The following is a 27,046-nucleotide window of genomic DNA, read 5'->3' as shown; positions in this document are numbered from 1 at the left end:
TTATACTGGAGGTGCAAGATATTCGAGTGATGGAAAAGGTAAAAAAATAAATTCGGTTTATCCAATTTATCAACAAAGAGAGGTTCCACTTTAAAGTTGCCACAATATGATCTCATAACTCTTATGGGGTTATGGGAAATTTTTCCACAGAAACCTGTTTAATTCAATAAACAATAAAAAAAATTAAATATAATACCCGATTTTGTGACAAATGTTGATATAAATATTTCAATTGAACGATAAAAAGTTTGGCCACTAGAGCCATATCAATAAAAAAATCCGATTCAAATGATTTTCTGTTTCATATTTTAATCACTTTTCTTTTATGTGACTACGTAGATGTGTATTCAAATTATTTTTCTGCGAAAAAGTTTTTAAGCAAACGTCACATTTAAATGGCTTTTCTCCTGTATGACTACGGAAATGCTCAATCAAGTGACATTTCTGTGAAAAAGTTTTCAAGCAAATGACACATTCGAATGGCTTTTCACCTGTGTGAATACGCAAATGTGCATTCAGATTATTTTTCCATGAAAAAGTTTTCAAACAAACGTCGCATTTGAAAGGTTTTTCCCCTGTGTGACTACGTAGGTGTTCAAACAGATGACATTTCTGTGTAAACGTTTTTAAACAAATATCACATTTAAATGGCTTTTCTCCTGTGTGACTACGTGAATGCTCATTCAAATGACATTTCTGGGTGAATGATTTTGAACAAACATCACATTTAAAAGGCTTTTCTCCTGTGTGACTACGCAAGTGTGTATTCAAATTATTTTTCTGTGAAAAACTTTTAAAGCAAATGTCACACTGGAATGGCTTTTCTTTTGTGTGACTTAGCAAATGTATATTCAATTGAGATTTTCTTGGAAAACTTTTGAAACAAATGTCACATTTGAACTGATTTTCTCCTGTGTGACTATTTAAATGCAAATTTAAATTATTTTTATGTGAAAAAGTTTTTAAACAAATTTCACATTTGAATGGCTTTTCTTTTGTGTGACTTATCAAATGTGTATTCAATTGAGTTTTCCGTGGAAAATTTTTAGAACAAATATCACATTTGAATGGCTTTTCTCCTGTGTGACTATGCAAATGCGTAGTCAAATTATTTTTCTGTGAAAAAGTTTTCAAACAAATGTCACACTTGAATGGCTTTTCTCCTGTGTGAATACGAGAATGTGCATTCAGATTATTTTTCCAAGAAAAAGTTTTTGAACAAATTTCACATTTGAATGGTTTTTCTCCAGTGTGAATACGCAAATGTGATTTTAATAGAGTTTTCTTTGAGAAAGTTTTTAAACAAAAGTCACATTTGAGTGACTTTTCTTCATTGTGAGTAAATAAATGTCCAATCTCCAATTTTTGACCGTCACTTGAACTTATCTCAAAACTACCAGTTACTCTGGTATCTTTATCCTCTTTCAAATCATATTCAACTATTTCAATTTCATTTTTATCATTTTTGTTATGAGTTTTAGAATCCGCAGAGTCAGTTAGTTGCTTTCTTCTGCAACATAGATATTTATTTTTAAACTTTATTTTACTCTGTAATTTCTTCTTGTTCATATAATAATTTGTAGAAAAGTGGCAAACAAATTCCTCAAGTTTTGTGTATAAATTTCCACAAAACTTACAGATCATAATCCCAGCAATAGTATCTAGATTTAGGTGTTGTCCATTTATCAGAAATCCTGCAAGGAAAATTATAAATGGGTATTTAAAATTTTAACAAAGTATTATGATAATACAATAAACATGATTAAAATGTGAAATCTTCAAGGTAGAATTTGATATAGTTTTTACACTGGCTTAAGCTGATTCATCTAATATTTATTTACAATCTAGAAAACCTTATACGGAAATAATATATAAGATATTGGGCAGTAAAATACATAAAGTCATAAAAGCTGATTAATGAGAACATGTAGGATAAACTAGTTTTTCAATGTCTAATGATTGGGAAAATAACACATTTGAAAAGAAAATCAAACAAACTGGTTTACACATTTAACATGAATGGAACAAGATAGATTAATAAAACAAATATGGGAAGCAAGAACTATAGGAAGGAGAAAAGACAGACCAAGAAAAACATGGAAGGAATAAATAGTAGATATAGGAAAACACACTCAACAGACAAAAAATCAAAGATCATATCATTAGTTGTTATATTTGAAATAATTCCAACATTCTCAAATTTTCCATTTTTTATTCAGTTACTTAGATCTATATCTTACCTTCTCCTACCTCCTGGTTACCACTGCAACAATTTCACTTTCTCTTTTACTGCATACATACTTATTACTTAACTATAGGTTGATAGTGAAATTTACAGATTTATCTACCAATTGCTGAGTATTTGAACCAGAAATAGAATAATAAAATCAATTGAATACCTGCTAGAATTCATTTATAGTCACCTCAGTTATTCCCAAATGAACAGGTATTAAGAAAAAAATGTTTGGCACTTGTTTTTTTAAATTAAGCTAATAGATAAAACTGTACACACAGAGATAGATTACTTATTAAGATATTTGGCAATCAATCAATAGTAAGTAAGTATAACTCACCTTTTGATTTATTTCGCATTCCATAATTATTTTTAAAATATGTAATTCTTTTTCGGATATTGCGTGTATTACTCTCTGTTTTGACTGCAACAATAGATTCTCCGAATATTTTCATTTGATTTAGTTCATCATTTATTTCTTGTTTAATAATATTAGTATTTACATTTTGAAAAGGGCTCTCCGAAACATCGTCACTCATTTCTTGTTTAATATCGATATAACAAGAAAAATCATTTTGATTATCGATTTCTCCATTCACAACTTTTACCTCCAAATCCATTTTATATGTACTATTTCATATTTATCATCATTTAAATATAAAAATAAATTAAGCAATTGCTTTGGTTGTAAAAAAAGTGAAAATTGATTCATTCTTCTTCTATTTCTATATCATAATTTAAATGTATAATGTAGGAAGTTATCATTGGAAAAAGTATGGGTCATAGACAAATCTTGATCTATATTTCAGTATGCGTTACTAATTGTAAAACCAAAATTTGTTCGAAAGATTTATTAAAATTTTCATAATTATAAAACATAAATTCAATAAACAAGGCTAGTAATCTGGAATCACATATTTTTATTGTCCAAAATTTTTTACAAGTACAGTTTAAATTCAGTTATACATGATATAAAAATATTCAAATAACACAGCAAGCGCTATACTAGAAAAACAGCAATTGAACACAAATAATTTATAACTATTTGGCAAAGCAGCTTCTATTATAATCCAAGACATCTAGTACTTGCTCATAAAACTTATAGCTCTGCTACACTTTTTCTTTTAACTAACCTGACCTTAATTTGCAGATAGTACCTATATAGAAATAATTAAAGAAAACATTTTGTAAAAATTAGTGATGTTTCAAACTAAAAACATAATTAATTAGTAATATTTTCATTCCCAATTGTAATGCTTTGATATGCCACTGTGTGCTACTCGCTTTGGGCCAAATGGTAATAGGCCAGCATTAAAGATTACATACCCTCTCTTTTTCGTAGTCCAAGGTTTAGGTTATGTTATGTTCTGTGAATTATTTTTTTTTTATTTTTTTGGTGTGGCATACATCGTTATTTATTTCTTTATGGTGTAAAATTTTGTTAGGAAAAGTTATTGATAATTATGTCGGAGCAGTATATATCAGAAAACACACAGTACGAAGAGAACTCTGAAGATATTGCGGGTCTCCTATTAGAATTCATACAAAACTATGAATTTTTGTATGATATGAAAAATAAAGATTATAAAAATAGCAGAAAAAAAGAAGATGCCTGGAAAGAAATAGCGTCTATATTAAATATAAGTGGTAAGTCATTAAACGGTAATTTTTCACGATGTAACGACCAATATAAAATATACCTATACCTCGTTGTTTTTGCGAAATAACAATACCATGTTTATGTTATTTCAAAAGCTGCTGTTAATTTGAATTTAACACCTAGAGTTCTAAATTTATACTTATGAGAGTAACGTTGGACTCCAGATAAATTTGATAGAATCCAATAGAGTCCGTAATTTTTTCTGCAATAATTTTTTTTTAAATTTCCAGATGATTACTTTCTTTCAATAGAGCCAATACCTAAATAAAAATACAAACTATAATAAAGAGTTTGGAAAAATAATATCTCAATTTTTTAAGTGGATCATTGTCAGAGGTTATGGAAGTCCTTGAGGGACAAATACACAAGGGAGAAGCGAAATACAGGAAAATCAGGTTCTGCAGCTCCCAAATCAAATTGGGTGCTGTTTCCGAAAATGTCCTTCTATGGAAAATTCAGCAAACCCAGACAGTAAGTTCATTTCTAGCATTATTATTAAAAAACCATAGTATATGACTACTCATATTTTTAGTAATTATGTTGAATTATTCAATTATATATCCATTATTTTTATAGAACATTCACAAGTAGGTCAAGACAAAACTTGGTGCTAAAGAGTCGCCCTTCATCTTCATGCAGCTCCGCTAGCAGTGGGAGATCAGTTTGGAGCATGCTGCTGTCTCCAGAGCCTCAGGGTGCAAATGAGGGAAAAGAGGAGACTTTAGAGAGGGGGGATTTGGTATGTGATAATCCTGGTTCTTCCAGGATCGGACAAACTACTTTAAAAACATCCCCACAAGGTGTTTCTAAAAGTAAGTTATTACAGAGTTTTTGAAATAAAACCAGCCTTTGATAAATCCAGGCACTATTTTGATAACTTTACATGTGTTTTTTATTCCAAGTTATCAGTAATGATATTCATGGGAGAGACTGTGATACTGCTTCCTTAATTATAGACCTAACCATTTATTTCACTAAACTATTCAATTTTTTTACATGGTGTTTATCTGTGAATAAAAATAGATCAAATGTCATTCTAAATGGATCCACCCAGCAAAAAATCTGTGTCTTGTTTTTTTTCAAACTCTAGAATATCATTCTATATTCAATTTGAAGAAATATGGCCACTTTCATTTTTCCGAAAAACGTTTTTCGAGCCCTGTGGCGCCATATGGAAGTCTACTTTGTGAATACGCTATTTGAGCATTTCAAGTGTACACTCATTTCAAATGGCCGCCATTATGGCTCAAATTTACCTTTGGGGATCAATTTTTCTAAATGGGCGTTATTTACTCTTCTTTAATTAAAATTTAATCAAAAATTATTTGGGAAATCCGAAAAAAAAAATGACTTTTCTCAAAAACCTCACCCTTAATTTGCGCGAATTTTGGATATGTTTTTCAGGAACCCCTGACCTACCTCTTTGCCAAATGGCAGTTAACCAAAATGCCCCGTTCGGAAAATATGTCAATATGTCCTAACGAAAATGTTGGTTTTGACCTATCCAAGTCTCACACACGTTATGTATTTTACTCTCAGCGCTTATAATGTGGGTAAAACTAACAAGTTCATCGTATTCTACGTGAAAAAATACATGGAAAACATATATCATTTCTTTCTTTCTATTAATTCTTTACAAAATAAATTATGGAAGATATAAATTATTACAATACTAGATTTTTTTGGGGATTTTTAAATGAGTAGCGTCTGACGAGTGGTACTTAAAATGTTTCTAAATAGAGTGAACTTGAACATATGCAATGTTACCAGAATATACCTGGATTTATTAAACCCTAGTGTATAATTTGGAATTTTTCTTCAGGAAAAAAGAGAGTTGCAGATGAAGAGGTTAATCAATTTTTGGAACTAGGTAGAAGCCTGTCTAGTTGCAACAACACTATCCAAAGGAATCAAACCAGGCCAAATGATTCAAATAGATCATTTTGCGAGTATATCTTTTCTGTACTAAATGACAATCCTCCTGAGAAAGCAAAGGAAATTAGGAGGAGGTTCCTACAAATCCTTTTAGAAGAAAACATAAATTAATTAAGAATAAAAGTAACGAAACAAACTTTTTTAGATATACCATGTACAACAATAGCAATTGTAGGCATTAAAGGAATACACAAAACTTCAATAAAACATTAATCAATCCTACAATATAAATATTAAAAGGAAGCTACACATACCCACCAAATAAAAGACCGATACTAAAAAGTCGCTTTGTGTCACTTAAAACTTTATAACCGTGAATATACAGGTTAATAAAAATAAGGTATATGAAAGTAATAGTCTGGTCAAAATAGAGATTTAAGATAACAAAAATTCCCGAAAAGCCAAATATTGGTGGAGAGCTGGGGTGTACCATTACAAATAAAGTTTTAAAAATCCCCATCAATCCTATGTGTATTACAAAATTTAATCGGGGTTAAAGGTCATAATTTGAGGTTATTTGGATTTTTATCAAAAAAAAACTCAAACCAAAGTTGTAGATCGTAAAATTCTCTACAAAAATGATCCTCATTATTTTTTCCTAAGAGTTACCATTCCTGAGATTCTAAGAGTCACATTACACATGTTTTAATTTTGTCAAAGCATAGAAGCACAATATTCCAGTAAATGTTGCTACCTGTGCTAATATCTACTAGGTTCTCTTGCTCACCAAACAACATTTAAAAAAAAACGCCAAAATTAGAATAGAAACAATACTAATAAATCCAAAAAATAATCAGATTTGAAACAGAGACGAGATGCAAACGAAGTGTCTACCGAAGATTACTTAGTTACAGAATTCAGATTGACAAACTTAAAACAGCAAAAAGTAAGCTTTTAGATTTGAGCCACCCACAGAGATGGCGTTGAAAATCGTCCTAAACATCTCGTATTCCAGTGCATAGACCCTGGTGTCTACCACAGAACATAACTTAGGGTATGTTCTATGGTAGACACTTCATAGAACATACAACACACAGTTTTTATAGACACATTATGTTCTCTGGTACATATATGTATAAAAAATTATCCTAGCCAATAAACCAACACTATATTTGATGCTCACATAAGCAATTTTATTATGTATTCTTCAGTAAATTCTATAAACATATCGTGAAATTTGTTTCGTATTTGAAGTAGAAATAAAAACACCGGATGGTGTTTTCCATCTATTTCTAAACTTTACACTAAAAACAAAAAATGAAGTACTTGCAAATGAACTTTTGATCAAATTATTATAAGTAAGATTCGCAGATAAGTATATAAACAATATGATACTTACGTTTCCAAGGGATATTTGTTACATAAACAATATAAAAATGCGCAAATAACTTAGATACTGTTAGTTCTTTCCGTCACACGTTCACTGGTACAAATTCATACCATATTTTGACAGCTAAACATTTGTTTCGATATAGATGGCGCAACATTATACCGAAGCTCGGGATTCATAGCAGAAAACATTCAGAGAAAAGCACCGTAAGGTTGATATTCCGCTGTATAATAAACAGCACATAGACTATAATGGCAAAGGTTATATATATGTACCAACGACCGTTAAAGGATTAAAGTAAACATTTAAAGAAAATTAACCTAAAAAAACTAAACGTCCTTTAAAAGGATTCAAAACACATACACAAAATACAAAATTTTAATTGTAAAAAATTATCTCTTCTAAGTTAATTTTTAAAATAAATTTGATTGGGTATACAATGTTGTTTTTCTTACTGGAATAATAAAATAAATCACAAAATATACTTATCGAAGCAGTCATTATTTATTTATAGAATTTATATTGAAACATACTGAAATAACGTGTTTCTTCACATCAATGCTATCCAATGACAATTTAAAAAGTTTATTCAACTTCTAAATCAGTTCTCAAACCTCACGATAAAAAGAAAACTTGAAAAAATCCGGACAACCGGATTAACCCGTTTATAGTTTTTGAAAAGGCCTTATGGAATTGCCTGTCAGTTGGAGAGTGTCATATAGTACAATTTCGTACTCTCTAACCTAAGTTAACGTCGGTGATTATTATTGTTTTTATTTTTTTCTTTAATACCATATGATGGAAGTAAAACAAGAACAGTGGGATATGGATATTAAAGAGGAGAAATTAGAAGCTGCAAAATACTTTTTTGAGAAAGAAAATGAAATTTTCATCAAGGATAAAAACAATGAATCAAATTGTGTTCTTAAAGCCGAATTAATTTCAATAAAACAAGAAACCGATGCCGACTATTTACATCAAACATTTATAAATGTGAAAAGTGAAAATAACCAGATTATTCAAGGTGTGAATAAAAACTATGTTCATTTGAAAAACGCCAAACAATCCAGATCAGGTATGTAAAACCGTTTTCATTTACTACATTGTGATTGTATTGATGGTAAACGAAATTTAATTTTTGAATGAGCTGCAAGCAAAATTAATAACAAATTATAATACGTATATATTTACTTAAATAAGATCGTTTCGTACTTTTGTAATAAACAAACACAATCACGCTTCTCTTTTTAAAGGGTATTGAAATTTACATTAATTTTTGCTTTTAATGATGGAAAAGTATATAGTTATAGCTGCAATTAACCTCTATTTCGGGAAAAAGGCGTATATAGCAAAAATCTAAAATTATTGGAAGGAAATAATGGCTGTATGTATAATGAATATGGTGAGTGTACACTGTTTCTATGTATTAACACTAATACTCGTACAGATTAAAATATGGATGTAATACATAATAAGCAATATACAAGGCTGGTAAGAGAAAATGGTGAATTCAACTGAAACACAACAATCTACACAGGTAGCCTTAAAAACAATAGCATCAAAAACAATAATGAGTTGTCGTGAAGCACTCTCCCGGATTCATGCCACTAGAGTAAGCCTATGCTGGGCGTCCAACAATTTGAAGTGAAAGAGAACTCCAAGATAGATAAGTTTGCTAAAGGTGGAACGAGAGAAGAGAATGCCGAAGAGACAGTAACAGTGCTATTACCCATGGAATTTTTAAAACATGTTATGACACAGGAATCCGAGTTAAACAGAAGTGATTGCACGATATTCAAGGATCAATAGAGAGAAAAAAAGAAGACCATTGCAGTGATCACTGAACTGCTGGCACACGACTTGAAAAATGGGGAGTTACAACGGACTTTATTGCAAAAAGTGTAACGTAGAAGTGACGATCGAGTATCTGCTCTGCCGGTGCCCTGCTTTGACAGAGAGATGGCGTCAAATGTTGGGGGATGACGATTGCCTCGACAAAATAGCTAGCAGAATTAGAAATAGAAAAATTGGAAAAACTCCATTCAGAATTGGACATTTTTTGAGAAAACACTTAAGTAGAGTATTTATATTTTATTACAATCTGATTATAAAGATCAGTAACTAATTTTTTTCTAGCCTAACTTAACCAAGTGCTAATTCTTACGTGCTAAAATCCACGGTGGGGCAAAATCTGTTTTTTATCAAAAAAATCAAAAACCATTGATTTCTTTGGAAAAAAACACGATTTATTATGTTAATATTATTAATTATTGTTAATTATTTTGATGTATAAGTCTAAAAATTATAATTTGCGGCTCAAGAACTTGCAAGAAAATTCTTGTCGCGATTTGTTTCCCTTCTGTCCTATACACTCACTATACAGTCCCGAGTACTGCCGAGTGAGGCAGTACTCCTGTCGAGGCTTGTTTTCCTTTTCAACCTATAAATTGACGCTGCCCAACAATTTCACGAATATCAGTCTAAATGAGGGATTAGCAGTGGCGGGGCCCTGTGCGAGGTGAGTTAGGGGGGGCCCTTCCCCGGAAAATAGCACTAGCATAGCAGTTTCGCGATTTAAAAAGTTTGATTCCACATTTCAATACTTGCGGGGCCCCAGACTTTAAAACATTAAAACCGTGTAGAAAATATTTATTTATAAAATATTTATTCTTAAGTATAAAATTAAAATAACCTCAGATCCTCAGAATAGGGGAAATATTAGATAAAACCTTCACAGCTTTCTGAAAGATACTGACAGATTTATAGCCCTGCGGGGCCCCGGGAGGAGCGCACATGCCTGGCGCCGCCACTGGGGATTAGAGGGAAAAAGGAGGGTGATTTGTGAGTCAACTATGTTTCTAAATTGTTTAAATCAAAAGGGTTTTACGCCTCCGAGTGCATCAACTCAAATTTTATATTTTCTTCTTCAGTTTTAGTAGTCCACCATTTTTTATTTGCAGGATCAACTTTGCTTATGAAAAACACAAAGCACTGGATCTTACTTGGAGGTATTTTCGTATGTAAATTATGTGGAAATTTGTTCATTAAGAAATTTGAAGTACTTCACCACGCTGCACTACATTTTGTTAAAAAAATAAGTGTGAATACAAACAAGTCGAAGAACATCGATAAGAAATTGAAAAATCCGTTTCATTTAAAAAATGTAAATCGCAGAAAAGAAACCACAAAACCAGTGAATAACGATAAATCAAATGATTCTTCCAATCAAATAAATATCAAACTAGGAGATGTGGATTCGGGAAACGAGAATTCAAAATATGAATTTTCTCCTAAAGTTTTCTTATCAAAAAGTAAATTGGTCAAACAGAAAAGTAATCAAGTTACCGACAAACGATACGAATGCGTAATTTGTTCAAAATCTTTCAAAATATCTAGATCTTTGAATATCCATATGCTCAGTCACACCGGCGAGAGACCATTCAAATGTGACGTTTGTTCAAAATCGTTCAAATCTAAATGGACGTTGGTGTTGCATACGCGAATCCACACTGGGATAAAACCGTTTAAATGCGAAATTTGTACTAGATCTTTCACCCAACAAGGAAATTTCAATAAACACGTGCGCGATCACGCGCAAAAGCCATTCAAATGTGAAATCTGCTTGAGATTATTCGCAGATGAAGATGGTTTGTTCAAACACATATCGATTCACGAAGAAAAAAAACCAAACAAGTGCGACATTTGTTCGAAAATATTCGCGTCCAAAGGTAATTTAGTCCAACACCAGCGTTGTCATACCGGCGAAAAACCGTTCAAGTGCGAAATTTGTTCGAAAGGATTTTCAAACGGAAGCTCTTTAGTGAAACACGTCCGAGTCCACACCGGCGAAAAACCGTTCAAATGTGACATTTGCTTGAAAACGTTCAAACGAAGAGACAGTTTAAATTACCATTTACGTTGTCACAATAACGAAAAAGATTTCAAATGCGAAATATGTTGTAAAGCTTTCGCACGTGCGGACACTTTGGTAAAACACAATCGGATTCACACCGGCGAAAAACCGTTCAAATGCGATATTTGCGCCAAAACTTTTTTCCAACGAGATAATTTAATTGATCATACGCGTAGTCATACCGGCGAGAAACCGTTTATATGTGGAATATGTTTTAAATCGTTCGGAAGGCGAGGTACTTTGAATATACACATACGTACTCATACGGGCGAAAAACCTTTCAAATGCGATATTTGTTTGAAAACGTTCTCTCACAAAACTAGTATGCTTCAACACGTACATATCCATACGTCTGAGAAACCGTTCAAATGCGATGTTTGTTCCAAATCTTATAGTATTCGAAGTACTTTTCTTCGGCACGTACGCGGTCATACAGGAAGAACTCCCTTCAAATGTGAAATTTGTTCAAAATGTTTCACTTGTACTAATAAGTTCGTTAAACACATGAATACTCATTGTCTTTGAATTGTAATATCGATTCATATATTGGAAATTGCTACTTTGTCGAGGGTTTTCCAATGAGGACTCGACAACTTTTTTTCAAAATAAAATGAAAACCTTTTGAGATATTTCAAAAACTTTATTATCGGGTTGAAGTACATTCAACCACCTTTAGTTCTCTCAATATCTATTCAGTTGCAAGTTCTTGATGATTATACCAACATTCGCATGTATCGCAAGGTATAAGTCTTCTTTTGACTTGGAGACACCTTTTTGCTATCGATTTTTCGCCCTGTATCATTTGCCCTTTTAGTATTTAGCTCTCTTTTCAGAAATTCCATCCATACCACTAGAAAAAATCTTTACGCCACCAATTTCCGGCTTCTCGATATTTTTCATCAAATCCACATATTCCAAGTTCACCTATTGATACGGGACACTAATAGACTCAAACTTAAAAGGACAAACTATCCAAACTTATTTTGTTCCAAAAACGCCGACACCCCTATACGCCAAACAGGCTCTTTCCAAAGGCTTCAATTACACTATTCATACCCATAGAAACCATCATTTGTCAAACAGAATAGGTCATCTGTGAATTCCCTTCCAACCAAGCTGAAATTATCAGGCAATCAGCTGCTGGTGATGTCACTATATAGTAAACACCAGATGCGGTCCGATTGCCATTTAATTTGTTTTGTTTTGACCATCAGTACATCAGCGATTCTATTTTCTTATGGTTTATAGACAATTGAAAACGAACAGTTTAAACTTATTAATACTAGATGCAACTATTGTCAGTGTGATCAACGCGCATCAAAGCTTTCGAAAAAAAATAAAATTAAACAAAGTTTTTCTCGTTTATATATTTCCATGAAAATGTGTATTACACCAATTCGTTCGGAACTACCGTTTGTTCCAATCATTACACTATTAAATTAAACTTGTTTATGGTAATGTTTCATGTACATATAAAAAAGAAGAAGAATGTTTATATGTCAAAATATATGATATATTCCAGTTTCGGTAATAAAGGAATATTTTATGTTGAAGAGCATAGCATTTGTTAAAGCAGAAATCAGCATATGAAAAAATAGCTCAAATGGTTTCAAAGGTTAGTGAAATTTATTTAGGTTTAAATATGTCTTACCGAAATGTATTCATATTTATATTATTTGGTTTAGGGTGTCTAAATAATAATTACTTAAAAATTCTTGTGTTGAACTGCTCGTAAATTTTATTTTAAGAATTAATTTTAGATAAAATACGATCGATATGATATAATTCTTTAATAACAAGTTTTCCTCCACAAATTATTTTACTATCATGTCTAATTTTTCCAATTAGATATCTAGAAATTCATTTTTATGTACCAAGTATGAAATGATTTAGCTCAAATAGTATTTCATTTCGTCTATAGTCTATTAAAGTATTAGTTGACTTTGAGTAGTGATAATTTTAAATAGGAGAAAACATTAATTTCCTACAAACGCAATAACATTAATAGCTTAATTAGCTTAAGAATGGAAAAATTGCCTTTATACTGCAAATTTAATTATATATTTTAATAGGGATTTTCTTAGATAATGAATTTATTAGTTACTTTGGCATCAATTTTTTTTGATTTAACTTATAGTTAGTTGTAACACTTCTATAGCCAATATGATCCTATCCCGGATAATCAGGTAGGCTTTTCAAACACAATAAGAATTTTTGATAATTGTGTAATTGACAAAGTTACAGAAAAAACAATAAGTAAGATATACAATTAAACAACCTACCTAAAGTCTTTTAAAGAAAAAACAGTAAATTAAAACATAGTGCAAGTGATCATATTCCTAAAATATTTGCTGCAGCTTTGTTTTGTGTGTTTTATCTGTGGTATATTATAGTGCCGCGTTTCGCCCAGGATGTTTACGTGCTGATCACGCACTGATCGTTGTTTTAGTTTACTATTTTTCTTTGATAAATAAATTTTGGCGTCGATGAAAATAAATTATCAGTTCTACTACATGGTTGTATTAATATAATTGTAGGACTAATTTTATGTTTTGTAGTTCATGTTATACTTGAATTTATATTGAATGGAGTAAACAACAGAATTAAATCATATTGAATTAGTGTGTTAACCTTAAGATAATAATAACTGCGCCTCCATTTAACTGTAACAATACATCGTACCCCATAATATGATCGAAATGTTTGACTTTATATTTTAATGTTGAAAAATAACCTTGTTGTGTTAAAATTCGTTTTAATATTTTTTTCTAGGATATTCATAAGATAAAAAACAACAAGAAAATGAATATTTCTGATAGGATCAGGATATGCGAAGTTTGTGGTAAAATCTATATTAAACCAGTAGAATTTTTCTGTCACTTCTCAACAAACCATATTGTAAATCAGAAGAAATTACACATCAACAGAAAAATCACAGAAGAAATTATTCCTAGTAGCACTTTCATTAATTTTAAGGCAGATGTAAAAGAGGAAATAATTGAAGAAAATTTACAAGAAAGTGGAATCGATAGTCAGTTAAAACACATTAATTATTCAAATCCTTCTCCAGATGACGACTGGATGTGCTCTTGTTCTAAAATTCATAATAATCTAGTAAAATGTGAAATATGTTCAAAGAATTTGAAACATAAAACAATTTTTAATAGACGTAAGAAACTTTTGGTTACTAATTTTCGGTCTTACAGTCAAAAATCGTTTAAATGTGAAATTTGTTCAAAATCCTTCTCCACAAAAAACAAATTAACTATACACATGCTGTATCATACAGGGGAAAAACCATTTGGATGTGAAATATGCTTAAAATCTTTTTCACATAAAAGTAACTTTATGAGACATAAGCGTTCGCATAAAGACAAAAATCAATTCAAATGTGAAATTTGTTCGAAATTGTTTTCACATAAAGCAAATTTGAATAAGCATATGCGTTGTCATACAGGCGAGTCACCATTCAAATGTGAAATTTGTTTAAAATCATTTGCACAAAAAAATCATCTAACCTCACATTTGCTTTGTCACACTGGCGAAAAGCCATTCAAATGTGAAGTTTGCTCAAAATCTTTCTCGCAGAAAAGCATTTTGACTGTACATTTGCGCATCCATACAGGAGAAAAACCATTTGAATGTGAAATTTGCTCAAAATGTTTTTCACATAAAAGTAATTTCATGAGACATAAGCGTTCTCATACGGACGAAAAACAATTTAAATGCGAAATTTGCTTGAAACTGTTTTCACATAAAGCTAATTTGAAGAAACATACGCGTTGTCATATGGGCGAATCGCCATTCAAATGTGAAATTTGTTTTAAATCTTTCGCACAAAAAAATCATCTAACCTCACATTTGCTTTGTCACACTGGCGAAAAGCCATTCAAATGTGACATCTGTACAAAATGTTTCACGCAGAAAAGTATGTTGACTGTACATTTGCGCATCCATACAGGAGAAAAACCATACGAATGTACAATTTGCCCTAAAAGTTTTTCTTTGAAAAATGTTTTGAATGTACATTTGCGAACCCATACGGGGGAAAAACCATATGAGTGTACGATCTGCTCTAAAACTTTCTCACTTAAAAATATTTTGAACGTGCATATGCGATCCCATTCAGGTGAGAAGCCATTCAATTGTGAAACTTGCCCCAAAAGTTTCTCAAATAAAAGCAACTTGAAAACTCATATGCGCAGCCACACCGGCGAGAATCCATTCAAATGTGATATTTGTTCAAAATCTTTTTCACAAAAAATTACTTTAAAAACACATATGCAGACTCACACAAGAGAAAAGCCGTTCAAATGTGAAATTTGTTCAAAAACTTTTTCACGGAAACTCTATTTAAATAAACATTTAAAACTTCACGGAGAAATCATTCTCAACGAGCAAGAGTCGATTCAAATATGATTATTTTCATGCTGTAGCAAATGTAATAAAAGTTTCCGGAAAAACTTCAATATAATTAACTTAGAATGTAGTTGCCATAGAAAACACAGATTTTATAATGCTTCAATTGTCATATGTTATTTCAATAAATGTCAAATTATAACTTAGTTATAGCGTACAAGTTTGATATCCGAAAAAGTATACAGGTACGAGGTCAAATAATTAGAATACGCGCTTAGAGGGCGCCCTAGATCGGTGGGGTCTCGTTAAATTGAAAAAAAACTCCGACTGAGTGCTATAAATTGTTGCAAGAGGCCTATGGGGAGAATTATCTATCTCGTGCGTGTTTTAGAGTGGTGTAAGCGCTTTGGTGAGTGCAGAGAGAGCACTGAAGATTACCAGCGCCCAGGTAGCCCTGCGACTGTTTCAACTCCGGAAACAGTGACTAAAATGAACCAAATTGTGCGTGCAGATCGTCGAATGATTGCCAAGGCTGTAATCGCCGATAAAGAAACGGTTAGAAAAATTTCACACGATGCGCAGTTGGTGCCAAAAAATCTGACTCCTGATCAAAAGGTCATGCGTTAAAGTCGATGGAAGCGGTGAAGCAAAAAACGGCAGAGCTCGTAAAGAAAGATGTGTGGCGAGGGGAGGGGAGTATTCGAATGTAGAATAATTTTTATAATAAAACCCTTTTTCGTAACCAGCTTCGTTATTTAATAGCCAGAACTCGCACACTTTAGCAGAACAGTTGTCAAAAACTGATATTGTGGATAAATTTATAGATCAGAATATTTGTACTTTCGATCAGAATATTCAGATTATATTTTCTAATATTCTGCCTTTGACGTTGGAGCCTGTTAGTCCCCAAATAGAATTGTGGCTTTTGAACTTACGATGAAACATTGGTGTCTTCTAGTGAGGTAATAATTTGATCAATTGTCGTTGTCGCCGGCGACTTTAGTTGTATCATCATCAGAGGAAATTGATCTGGATTACGCGTGAAATATTTCCAACGATTCGGATATATGAATAAGTCAGAACATGATGTTACATACTTGACGCTTATGGTGCAGATACCAACGCCTGCGTCCGACATTACTTTATCAATCGTTCATAGGAAGCATCAATTTCGAGCCAATCAAGTTAATCACGTTTGTAGCTTTAGTTTCGACGGTCGTGGAAAGATTCTAGCCCATGTTTATTGTCCTTCCGAAGATAAATGTATCGAAATTCATCTTGAGGGACACTGGAATCCCAGCATCGATGGTAATGTATGAGACGACGAAGGCACATAAAGGACGCTACAGGAATGGGAAATAGTGACGTTTTAACAGCAATAATGTATCGGTGGTATCAGACAAGTTTCGTTCTGTGGTTCAACACAGAAATTTGTACATAACCTATACAAAACGATAACGCCACATCATTCAATAACGCAATAACATTAAAATCAGTCACGCAAACTAATATATGTGATATTGAGGCTCCATGTTACTTGCATTTCCAAATTTTCTTCTATAAATTGCTTACGATAAATTTCCCAACCAAGTCCAAAGTTGATGTGATTTTTCAAACAAATAGTCGGTTCTACGATAAAGCATATTACATTGAATTCAATAATGGATTTAGGTCGAGTTAGAGTCGCTTTTTAGAACGTCCGATAAATCCTATATCTGCGTTTCGAACCTCTTTAACATACCATGCTCCAACACCAGTTTGAAGGATCAGCTAAGGGCACGTTTTACTCGTATATTTTTTCCGTCCTTCTTCCTATGATGTACGATTTTATGGAAAATAAAACAATCGAGTAGTAAGCATTAAGTTTTTTATTCATGCAAAAACTTTATCTTTTATTAAAAAAACAAACATATATTATTATATTAATTACTACAATTCAAAACCACCGAAAATCTTAATTATTTCCCAGACGATGAATATATAAGTACATATATACAGGGTTTGTCCGGAAAGTAATAGGACTGATTTTCTTCCGCCGCGATTGTACTTCAGAGCGTGCGCGCACCGACTGGATTCGGTAGAGGGCGTTCCTAGCTAACAAACGAGCGGCTGGTCAGTTGTCTCCGAGCACCTGGAGAGTCAGGACAGGCATTTTCGCGCGACGTATTTCTGTGAGTTGTGCAAGCCGAAAATGCAGCGTCCGTTAGAGCAGAGGTACGCGATTAAATTCTGTGTGAAACTCGACAAATCTGTGACAGAGACGTTTGATATGATCAAGCAGGCTTACCCAGATGTTGCTTTATCAAAAAGTGGTGTGTTTCGGTGGCACCAGGCCTTTTTAAAGGGCCGGGAAGAGGTCGCCGATGAAGACCGTGCTGGAAGACCTTCGACTTCGACAAACACCGACAATGTGACTCGTTTGCGCAAAGTTTTGAACACAGACCGTCGACTGTGTCGAAGTGCTCAAGAGACTCAAACGAAGGATCAATCGGGTCCGACAAGACATCGCAGCAGACTGGAAGTTGCACCACGACAACGCCCCGGCTCACACCGCCTTTCTTGTGAACAGCTACCTGACTAAGGCCGGCATTCCAACGCTTCCGCAGCCGCCCTACAGCCCAGATGTGCCCCCCCCGGACTTTTTTTTGTTTCCTCGCCTGAAAAGGTCGATGAAAGGCAAGCACTTTGAGACGACAGAGGGGATCCAAGCAGCATGCACCGCGGCTCTCAAGGCTATTCCGGAGAATGCCTTCCGTGACGCCTTCAATGCTTGGAAATCGCGCTGGCAGCGCTGCATCGAGGCAGAAGGAGCCTATTTTGAAAGTTTTTAAAGAATTGTAACGATTGGCTCAATAAATTTTTTTAAATCGACTCAGTCCTATTACTTTCCGGACAAACCCTGTATATGTATATAAAATGTATGTTGACAGTGAACTCCTAAACGGCTGGACCGATTTGAATGAATTTTTTTATGTTCAAGTGGATTCGAGGATGATATAGATTCACAACCAAGCCCGGCAGATGGCGCGGCAATCGGTATTTAAGTTATTTACTGCCGAATCGACTTGGATGAATTTTTGTGTACGTAGTATTCATTCAATACATGTAATTTTTTTGTACGCTATGTTTTGATATCATATGTACCGCATTTAGTTTGTGTGTATTACATTAGATTAGTGTGTTTCGTTATTTTGACAATTTAATTTTTTCGTGCGGTGTCTTTTGATATTTCGCATTGCAGTCAATATTAAGTGTACTATATTCGCATATAAATTACGTACATAAGACAATGCCACGTCTTCGTGGACGAGGAGGAAATATTGATCGACGCACACGGAATTCACAATGACTCCAAAACCGTAGATCGGCAAAAGACAATGAAAATGTAAGAAACCAGGCTGCAATCAGACGTGCTAATGAAAGTCAAGAGCATCACAACGAACGCCTTCGAGCTAATGCATTGAGACAAAGAATGGCCCGTCAACGAGTCACTGAAACATTCAGAACACGTAAACATCAGCGTTTGTCACGTGCATTATTTCTTCGCCTAACGTTTGAATAAATGTCGGACATCGACTATTCGTCACATTCACAAGTGACATCACATCTTTTGTGATAGTAGCACTTTACTTCTACGTGCGCGAGTACTTTTCCCCCTATGATTAATTACAATTTACGAAGCGGAGGAGAACACGACTTGACTCGTCGAAGACAATCAAATGTGCGAAGATCTACCTCACTGGTAACCAGAAAGAGACAGATCAAGAAAATCGTATTGCTATGTCAGAATTGCGTTCTTTAGTAAGTGACAATGAAGTAGAGAGGCTTAAAATGCAATAATAATAAAGAAGCAGTGGACACCTCGACCGGATTCATCACATTACCCACAGATTTATGTCACATCAGACTCAAAAGAGGAGCTTATTCAGTTTGTTGTCCTTGATATAGCGCAACAGTTCAATAACCAAATTGGCTGGGTGATCGAGCAATATTGGCGGCGAAAAATAAAGAAGTTTAGGAACTCAATGCGACCATTCTGAGTTTTCTTCCGGGACAGTTGGTTTCCTTCAAATCAGTCGACAACGTTATGAGCCACCGGTGGCTCGCGATGACGCTCAGCGGGTTCTCAACACTGAGTTCCTGGGAGCGTTGCAGCCGATTAGTCGTTGCCGGAGTTATACGTTTTTGTTTCGCAGCGTGTTATTGTCACGCGCGTAGCCAGAGTGAGGTTATGTCTGTGCCGTATATGTTTAATTTGCGTGTACACGTTTAAGCTCTTTCCTTGTTTGTTTTTACTACGGTTAGTTCAAGCAAAAAGCCGAAAACCTATCACTATCATGCAGAATGAGAAACCGATTACTTTTTAACGCAAGTTAAAGATGTGTGTCTCGTTGGAGAGAAAGGAAATGTTGTGTCTCATTTCAAGACAGTTCACAGTGGGATTGAAAAAGATTATCCGCTTAATTCAGCTCTAAGAAGAGAAAAGGTGATGCAACTTTTTTTAAAGCACTAGATAAGAACAAGGCAGCTACCAAGGCATCATTCCGAATTTCCAAGGTCGTCGATCAATATAGCCTTGTAAATGAATTTTCGTACTATTTTTCAGTGGAAAATTTTTCGATCAAATGTCACATTTGAATGGTTTTTCTCAGGTGTGGCTGAGAGAATGTTTTACTAAATTGGTTTTCCATGAAAAAGTTTTCAAACAATTATCACATTTAAATGGTTTTTCCCCTGTGTGAATACGCATATGTCGTGTTAAACATACTTTTACTGAAAACTGTTTCGAGCAAATGTCACATTTGAATGGCTTTTCCCCTGTATGATAACGCAAATGTGTGGTTAGATTATATTTTTGTGAAAAAGTTTTTAAACAAATGTCACATTTGAATGGTTTCCCCTCCGTGTGATTGAGCAAATGTTTATTCAAACTACTTTTAAATGCGAAAGTTTTCAAACAAATGTTACATTTGAACGGTTTTTCTCCTGTGTGACTGAGAGAATGTGTTACTAAATTTGTTTTCCATGAAAATGTTTTCAAGCAAATGTCACATTTGAATGGTTTTTCCCCTGTATGAGTACGTAGATGTGAATTTAAACTAGCTTTCTGTGAAAACGGTTTAAAACAAATGTCGCATTTGAACGGCTCTCCCCCTTCATGTTTGTGCAAATGAATTTTCAAATTACTTTTCCGTGGAAAACTTTTCGAACAAATGTCGCATTTGTATGGTTTTTCTCCTGTGTGAATACGAAAATGTGTATTCAAACTGCTTTTTAAAGTGAAATTTTTCAAACAAATGTCACATTTGAATGGTTTTTCTTCTGTGTGAATACTCAAATGAGTATTCAAACCAGTTTTTAATGTGAAAGTTTTCAAACAAATATCACATTTGAATGGTTTTTCTCCTGTGTGAATTAGCAAATGTGTGGTTAAACTATTTTTTTGTGAAAAAGTTTTAGAACAAACGTCACATTTGAACGGCTTTTCCCCTGTATGATAACGCAAATGTGTAGTTAATCTATATCTTTGTGAAAATTTTTTTGAACAAACATCACAATTGAATGGTTTTTCTCCCGTGTGACTAAGCAAATGAGTATTCAAACTACTTTTCATTGTGAAACTTTTCAAACAGATATCACATTTGAACGGTTTTTCTACAGTGTGACAACGAACATGTCTTGTTAAACATACTTTTTCTGGAAACTGTTTGAAGCAAATGTTACATTTAAATGGCTTTTCCCCTGTATGATAATGCAAATGTTTGGTTAAATTATTTTTTTGTGTAAAAGTTTTTGAACAAACATCACATTTGAATGGTTTTTCCCCAGTGTGACTACGAACATGTCGTGTTAAAGATACTTTTACTGAAAATTTTTTTAAACAAATGTCACATTCGAATGGTTTTTCCCCGGTGTGGCTACGAGCATGTCTTGTTAAAGATACTTTGTCTGAAAACTGTTTTAAACAAATATCACATTTAAATGGCTTTTCCCCAGTATGGTAACGCAAATGTGTGGTTAAACTATTTTGTTGTGAGAAAGTTTTTGGACAAACGTCACATTTGAATGGTTTTTCCCCCGTGTGAATACGCAAATGTGTATTCAAACTATTTTTCAATGTAAAATTTTTCAAACAAATATCACATTTGAATGGTTTTTCTCCTGTGTGACTGATATAATGTGACAATAAATTCGTTTTCCATGAAAAACTCTTGAAACAAATGTTACATTTGAATGGTTTTTCTCCTGTATGAGTACGTAGATGTGTGTTTAAATTACCTTTCATTAAAAATGTTTTCAAACAAATGTCACACTTAAATGGCTTTACTCCTTTGTGGTTGAGCAAATGAATTTTCAAACTACTTTTCAGTGGAAAACTTTTCAAACAAATGTCACATTTATATGGTTTGTCTCCAGTATGACTACCTAAATGAGTATTCAAACTGCTTTTGAATGCAAAAGTCTTTAAACAAATGTCACATTTGAATGGTTTTTCCGCAGTGTGACTACAAACATGTCCTATTAAAGATACTTTTTCTGAAAACTGTTTTACACAAATGTCACATTTGAACGGTTTTTCATCTGTATGACCACGCAAATGTGTGGTTAAACTATTTTTTTGTGAAAAAGTTTTTGAGCAAACATCACATTTGAATGGCCTTTCTCCTGTGTGACCACGCAAATGAATTTTCAAACTACGTTTCAATGTAAAAGTTTTTAAACAAATGTCACATTTGAATGGTTTTTCACCTGTATGACAAAACAAGTGCAATTTCAACAATTGTTTTGTCATAAACGATTTGATACAAATATTACATTCGAACGGCTTTTTATCAGTATTGAATTTACACTTAGTTTCCTGCGACTCTATTTTTAATTCATCTTCTAGTAGATCAATTCCATTTTTGACATCTTCATTCATATTCCTTGAAATTCTATTTCGTTTTTTAATGCAGCTTCTATTTTTTCCCAGAAACGTCATCTTAAATAAATTACGTCTTTTCATGAAATGATTTGTTGAAAAATGGTAATGGAATTCTACTTGTTTTGTGTATAGATTTCCACAAAACCCACAAATCACAATCCCAGAAATAGTATTTGTGTTCAGGCGTTTTTCATCTTTTAACAACCCTGCAAGAAATAATTAAAACTAAAAATTCTATCAACATTTACACAAATTGAATGGGGGATAACAATATTAGTATAAGAAAGTTTCTTTTTCGTAAAATGAAATATAGAGACCAAAATATGTTAAAATGTCATTTTTTTCCTGATTTTCTATAAAAAGTGACCTAAAATTGATAAGATTTCTACGAAAAAAAATATAAAAAGGTGCAAGAAGTGAAATATTTTGAGAGTATATTTCCACATGTTCTAAAAATTTTAATTATTTTATAGGAGTTATTATTTAGCTATTCGATCCCATCTATTTCTATGCCTGAAACAATTAGTAAAATACTGAAATAGCTACAGCAAAGTTCATTATAAAATAGTGATTTTTAGGTACCTGTTTCCAATTTACACTCTAAGCCTTCGTTATAAATCATCTTCTTCATTTTCATTTTAACATTATCACATGTTTGTTGTAAAAATTTGTCATTCTCCTGTTTGATATCAAGTTCTTCGATATCAAATTTTTCCTCTTTAATGAGAGCATCTTCTATTTCTGGTTTCACGTCCATTATAAAGACTATTTAGTTGTCCTCAGTTTAAACCATGGATGTTAGATAGAAAGACAATTATCGATGCGTGCTAAAGCATTATCCCCCCAATAAATGAGGGTTATACCAAAGATGGTTCTAGCATATGGCGAAAGGTAATATCCGCTTTATCATAGACGTGCTACATAAAAATTATTGTGTAGATCATACTAACAAAATGAAACTCTATACATAGAATAGTGATGATACGAGAAATCGACATTTACTTCCGGAGATACCGAAAGTGGCCATTATCTCAGGAAGGATAACAGATATCGAATCATGGATAAATTTGTTCGCTAGATCTCATCAAGATCAGGAACATGTTGATCGGTCACTGTTAAGACTTTTTTGTTTTCTGTATCTTATTAGTTTATGACAGATATATTTTCTTGTCTAGTTTCTTTTCAAATAATTATGAGGTGAATTCATCACTCACCCACTTTTGTATGTATATGAAAATTATCATTATGATTCAAAACGAAATTATGCAATTCCAATTCATTACTTTTATCTTAATATAACGAAACTAGTAATTTTTCTTCTATGTCAGGTTACAACAATAGATACAGTATTTACAATTTGACGTTTGATCACAGAACACCTAGTAGAAACTAAAAGCGCTCCGATTCAAGGAGTTCGGTTCAGAACATGTTAAGTTTGTGGCGTATGTCGCGGAACGATTCTGCTTGGGTTGAACAACGGTTTCGTCTGCTGAATGCGACCATTTAACTGGTTTTTCAAATGTCAGTGATCGTGCAAAATTACTAATAGAAAAATACTGCAATGTTATAACACGAATTAAAATTAGTTTCAAGGAATTTATTTTATGTATTCAAATTTAGTTTCAACTTTCAAGTTACACATAAAACACACAATTACAGAAAGTTACTAGTTTTCCAATTAGAATCCGAAGATCCAAATTTATATGAAAACGCGATTTATTGGAGTACTGAAAAGAGATTCTCGCCTCAAAGCTTTTCAACAATGAGCATCCTAATAATCAGTGTGTCTGCAAGAAAACCAATATAAGTGGCTGTCTATATACAGACCAAGAATTCTGATTGGCCATGTTGGGTCTATCTTAAAAGAAAATACAGATTAACAAGCAAATAATTATTTTAATATACTTTCTCTACTAACAATTTTCGTGACGTTGTATTTCTTCTGTGTGCCTGAGCAAATGTTTATTCAAGCCACATTTCTGTAAGAAAGATTTTAAACAAATTTCACATTTGAATGGCTTTTCTCCTGTATGACTACTCTTATGTATTTTTAGATAACTTTTATGAGAAAATGATTTTAAACAAATGTCACAATTGAATGGCTTTGCCCCAGTGTGCTTTAGCATATGTACTTTTAAATTATTTTTATGAGAAAATGGTTTCAAACAAACCTGACAATTGACTGGCTTTTCACCCGTGTGACTTTGTGAATGTATATTCAAACTACTTTTATGTGTGAAAGATTTCTTACAAATATCACATTTAAATGGCTTTTTTCCTGTATGAATACGCAAATGTACATTTAAACTACTTTTCCGTGAGAAAGATTTTGAACAAATATCACATTTGAATGGTTTTTCTCCTGTATGCACAACAGAATGTTTGTTTAAACTATTCATCTCTGAAAAAGTTTTCAAACAAATGTCACATTTGAATGGTTTTTCTCCTGTGTGACTATGCAAATGTATTTTCAAACCGCTTATCCTTGTAAAAGTTTTAAAACAAATGTCACATTTGAATGGTTTTTCCCCTGTATGACCACGCAAATGTATATTCAAACTACTCATTTGTGAAAAAACTTTCAAACAAATGTCACATTTGAATGGTTTTTCTCCAGTGTGACTACGCATATGTATATTTAAATTACTTTTATGAAAAAATGCTTTTAAACAAATGTCACATTTAAATGGCTTTTCCCCTATGTGTTTATGCATGTGTACATTTAAATTACTTTTGTGAGAAAATGGTTTCAAACAAATGTCACATTTAAATGCGTTTACTCCTGTATGCTTAGACAAATGTTTGCTTAAACTAATTTTATATGGAAATGATTTCATACAAATGTCACATTTGAATGGTTTTTCCCCTGTATGATTACGTGTATGTTTAATTAAATTACTTTTATCAGAAAATGATTTCCAACAAATGTCACATTTAAATGGCTTTTCTCCTGTATGACTACGCAAATGTCTCTTCAAATCACTTCTCTGTGAAAAAGTTTTCATACAAATGTCACAATTGAATGGTTTTTTACCTGTGTGACTTTGTAAATGAGTAATCAAACTACTTTTCCATGCAAAAGATTTCATACAAAGGTAACATTTAAATAGCTTTTCTTCTGTTTGAAATTTATCTGGGAATGATTTTATGCAAATGCTCCTATGGAATGGTTCTGAAACCTCATTCACACATGGGATCAAATTATCAGTAAAATCTAACTGATCCCTGGTTTCTTGCAACTCCACTTTCAATTTATGTTCAACTATATCAACTTCATCTTTTATATCAAGATTTCCCATAATGCAAATATCACTTTTACTTTTATGGTCAATTTTAGTATTATATATTTTTTTCCCTTCTATCCAATGATTCATTTGTAAATGGCATAACAATTCTACTTGTTTGGTGTATAAATTCCCACAATATACACATATCACTAACCTCGTAGCATTTGGTTGAATATTTTTTCGTTTTTTTATCAGTCCTGCAACTGTTAAAGAAACATTTTTTTTAAATTTGTAATTTGAAGTTATTTTTATTAATAATAGCTTGAAAATGTAAAATGACGTTTGAAAGAATATGAAAAAAATACATAGAAAAGGGGAATTATTAAAGGCAGTGAAGTATCTGGAAATCAGTCTTCTGTTTAATAAGCAAATCAAAAATATGTCCAGAAAATAGTAGAAGTTTGAATGCAGCCCAACCAGATCTACACTATAATGATAAGTGCTAAAGTTTGAAACCATATCTAGTTACCCCTTGTTCCCAATTATTGAACAAAAATAATATGAAAATACTAATTATTTGTAATATTAAAGTAGCCATAAATCAATTAAACTCACCTTTTGATTTAGTTCGCTTTCCATGATCAACTTTTAAATATTTTAGTTTGTTTCTTATGTTGGGTGAAGTAAGAATGTTCCTTTTTCTTTCACTAAATGCTTTCACGTTGTTATGAAATATTTTATCTGTATTCAAGTCATCTTTTGTTTCTTGTTTGATTGAATAAATTGCATATATTTGTTCATTTGTATTTTGAATTTTTAGAGTAGATATTTCGTCAAATAATTCTTGTTTTACATCGATATTCGATAGAAAATCATCATGGATATCCATTTCTTCCTTAACATTCATTTCTGTGTTAATAAACTGTTGCTACATTTCCGATTTTGTTGATTATATGAATTTAGTTATTAAAAAAATTTAGTAATAATCGACATATTCCTTTAGAACATCTTTCTAAATACAGATAAAAACACATAACCTCAGTTAATCAAAACCATAGAAAACGCATACCACAAAACATGCCTCAAGGGGGAATGTCATGTGACGTATACTCATTTTATTAAAACCTTGGAACAAATGATTAAACCGATCATGATCTGATTGCTCGGAGAGTAATCAGCAAAAAATACTCTTACAGGGAAGAGGACGGTCTACACCACACAATCCAATTTTGTTACGTCAAAGACAAAGACTGAATCTAAGATTACACATTTGCAATACTAGAGTCTAAAATTTGACAAGTTGACACCTTGAACCAATTTGAAGAGCATACATCCACATCTGAAAATAAATGCTTGTGTGATTTATGGGTGCAAGCATAAGAATGTTTTATTACACCATTAATTCGATAACGATAGTGAAACCCAATTTGCCCTTATTGTAAGAAGTACCCACAAATAGAAGAA

The 27,046-nt window shown here is 32.6% G+C and overlaps 4 protein-coding genes across 5 annotated transcripts; 3 read left to right on the top strand and 1 right to left on the bottom strand.

Moving 5' to 3' along the window:
- Positions 1-162: 162 nt before the first annotated feature.
- Positions 163-26,899, bottom strand: LOC130447844 (zinc finger protein 208-like). Its single transcript, XM_056784880.1, has 7 exons — positions 26,198-26,899; positions 24,274-25,845; positions 22,938-23,120; positions 20,090-22,561; positions 16,366-16,459; positions 2,574-2,863; positions 163-1,694 (listed from the first exon to the last, which is right to left on the bottom strand). Exons 1-7 carry the CDS (start codon positions 26,487-26,489, stop codon positions 313-315), a joined length of 6,285 nt encoding a protein of 2,094 aa, XP_056640858.1. The 5' UTR covers positions 26,490-26,899; the 3' UTR covers positions 163-312.
- Positions 3,523-6,024, top strand: LOC130447697 (uncharacterized). The gene is made up of 4 exons (XM_056784658.1): positions 3,523-3,880; positions 4,214-4,364; positions 4,470-4,705; positions 5,716-6,024. The coding sequence occupies exons 1-4, from the start codon at positions 3,697-3,699 to the stop codon at positions 5,937-5,939; spliced, it is 795 nt and encodes a 264-aa protein (XP_056640636.1). The 5' UTR covers positions 3,523-3,696; the 3' UTR covers positions 5,940-6,024.
- LOC130447681 (zinc finger protein ZFP2-like) lies at positions 7,819-12,686 on the top strand. The gene is made up of 2 exons (XM_056784639.1): positions 7,819-8,233; positions 10,119-12,686. Exons 1-2 carry the CDS (start codon positions 7,954-7,956, stop codon positions 11,594-11,596), a joined length of 1,758 nt encoding a protein of 585 aa, XP_056640617.1. The 5' UTR covers positions 7,819-7,953; the 3' UTR covers positions 11,597-12,686.
- On the top strand, positions 12,570-16,291 carry LOC130447683 (zinc finger protein OZF-like). Of its 2 annotated transcripts, XM_056784642.1 has the most exons (3): positions 12,583-12,686; positions 13,844-14,240; positions 15,822-16,262. In XM_056784642.1, exons 1-3 carry the CDS (start codon positions 12,675-12,677, stop codon positions 16,055-16,057), a joined length of 645 nt encoding a protein of 214 aa, XP_056640620.1. In that variant the 5' UTR covers positions 12,583-12,674; the 3' UTR covers positions 16,058-16,262. The 2 variants fall into 2 exon arrangements, with proteins under 2 accessions (XP_056640619.1, XP_056640620.1); XM_056784641.1 differs by having other exon boundaries at positions 12,570-12,686; positions 13,844-16,291.
- Positions 26,900-27,046: the final 147 nt, after the last annotated feature.

This window comes from Diorhabda sublineata, chromosome 8 (genome assembly GCF_026230105.1).
Source record: "Diorhabda sublineata isolate icDioSubl1.1 chromosome 8, icDioSubl1.1, whole genome shotgun sequence".
In the NCBI taxonomy this organism is placed as follows: Eukaryota; Metazoa; Arthropoda; class Insecta; order Coleoptera; family Chrysomelidae; genus Diorhabda; species Diorhabda sublineata.
This window is presented reverse-complemented; position numbering and strand designations above follow the sequence as displayed.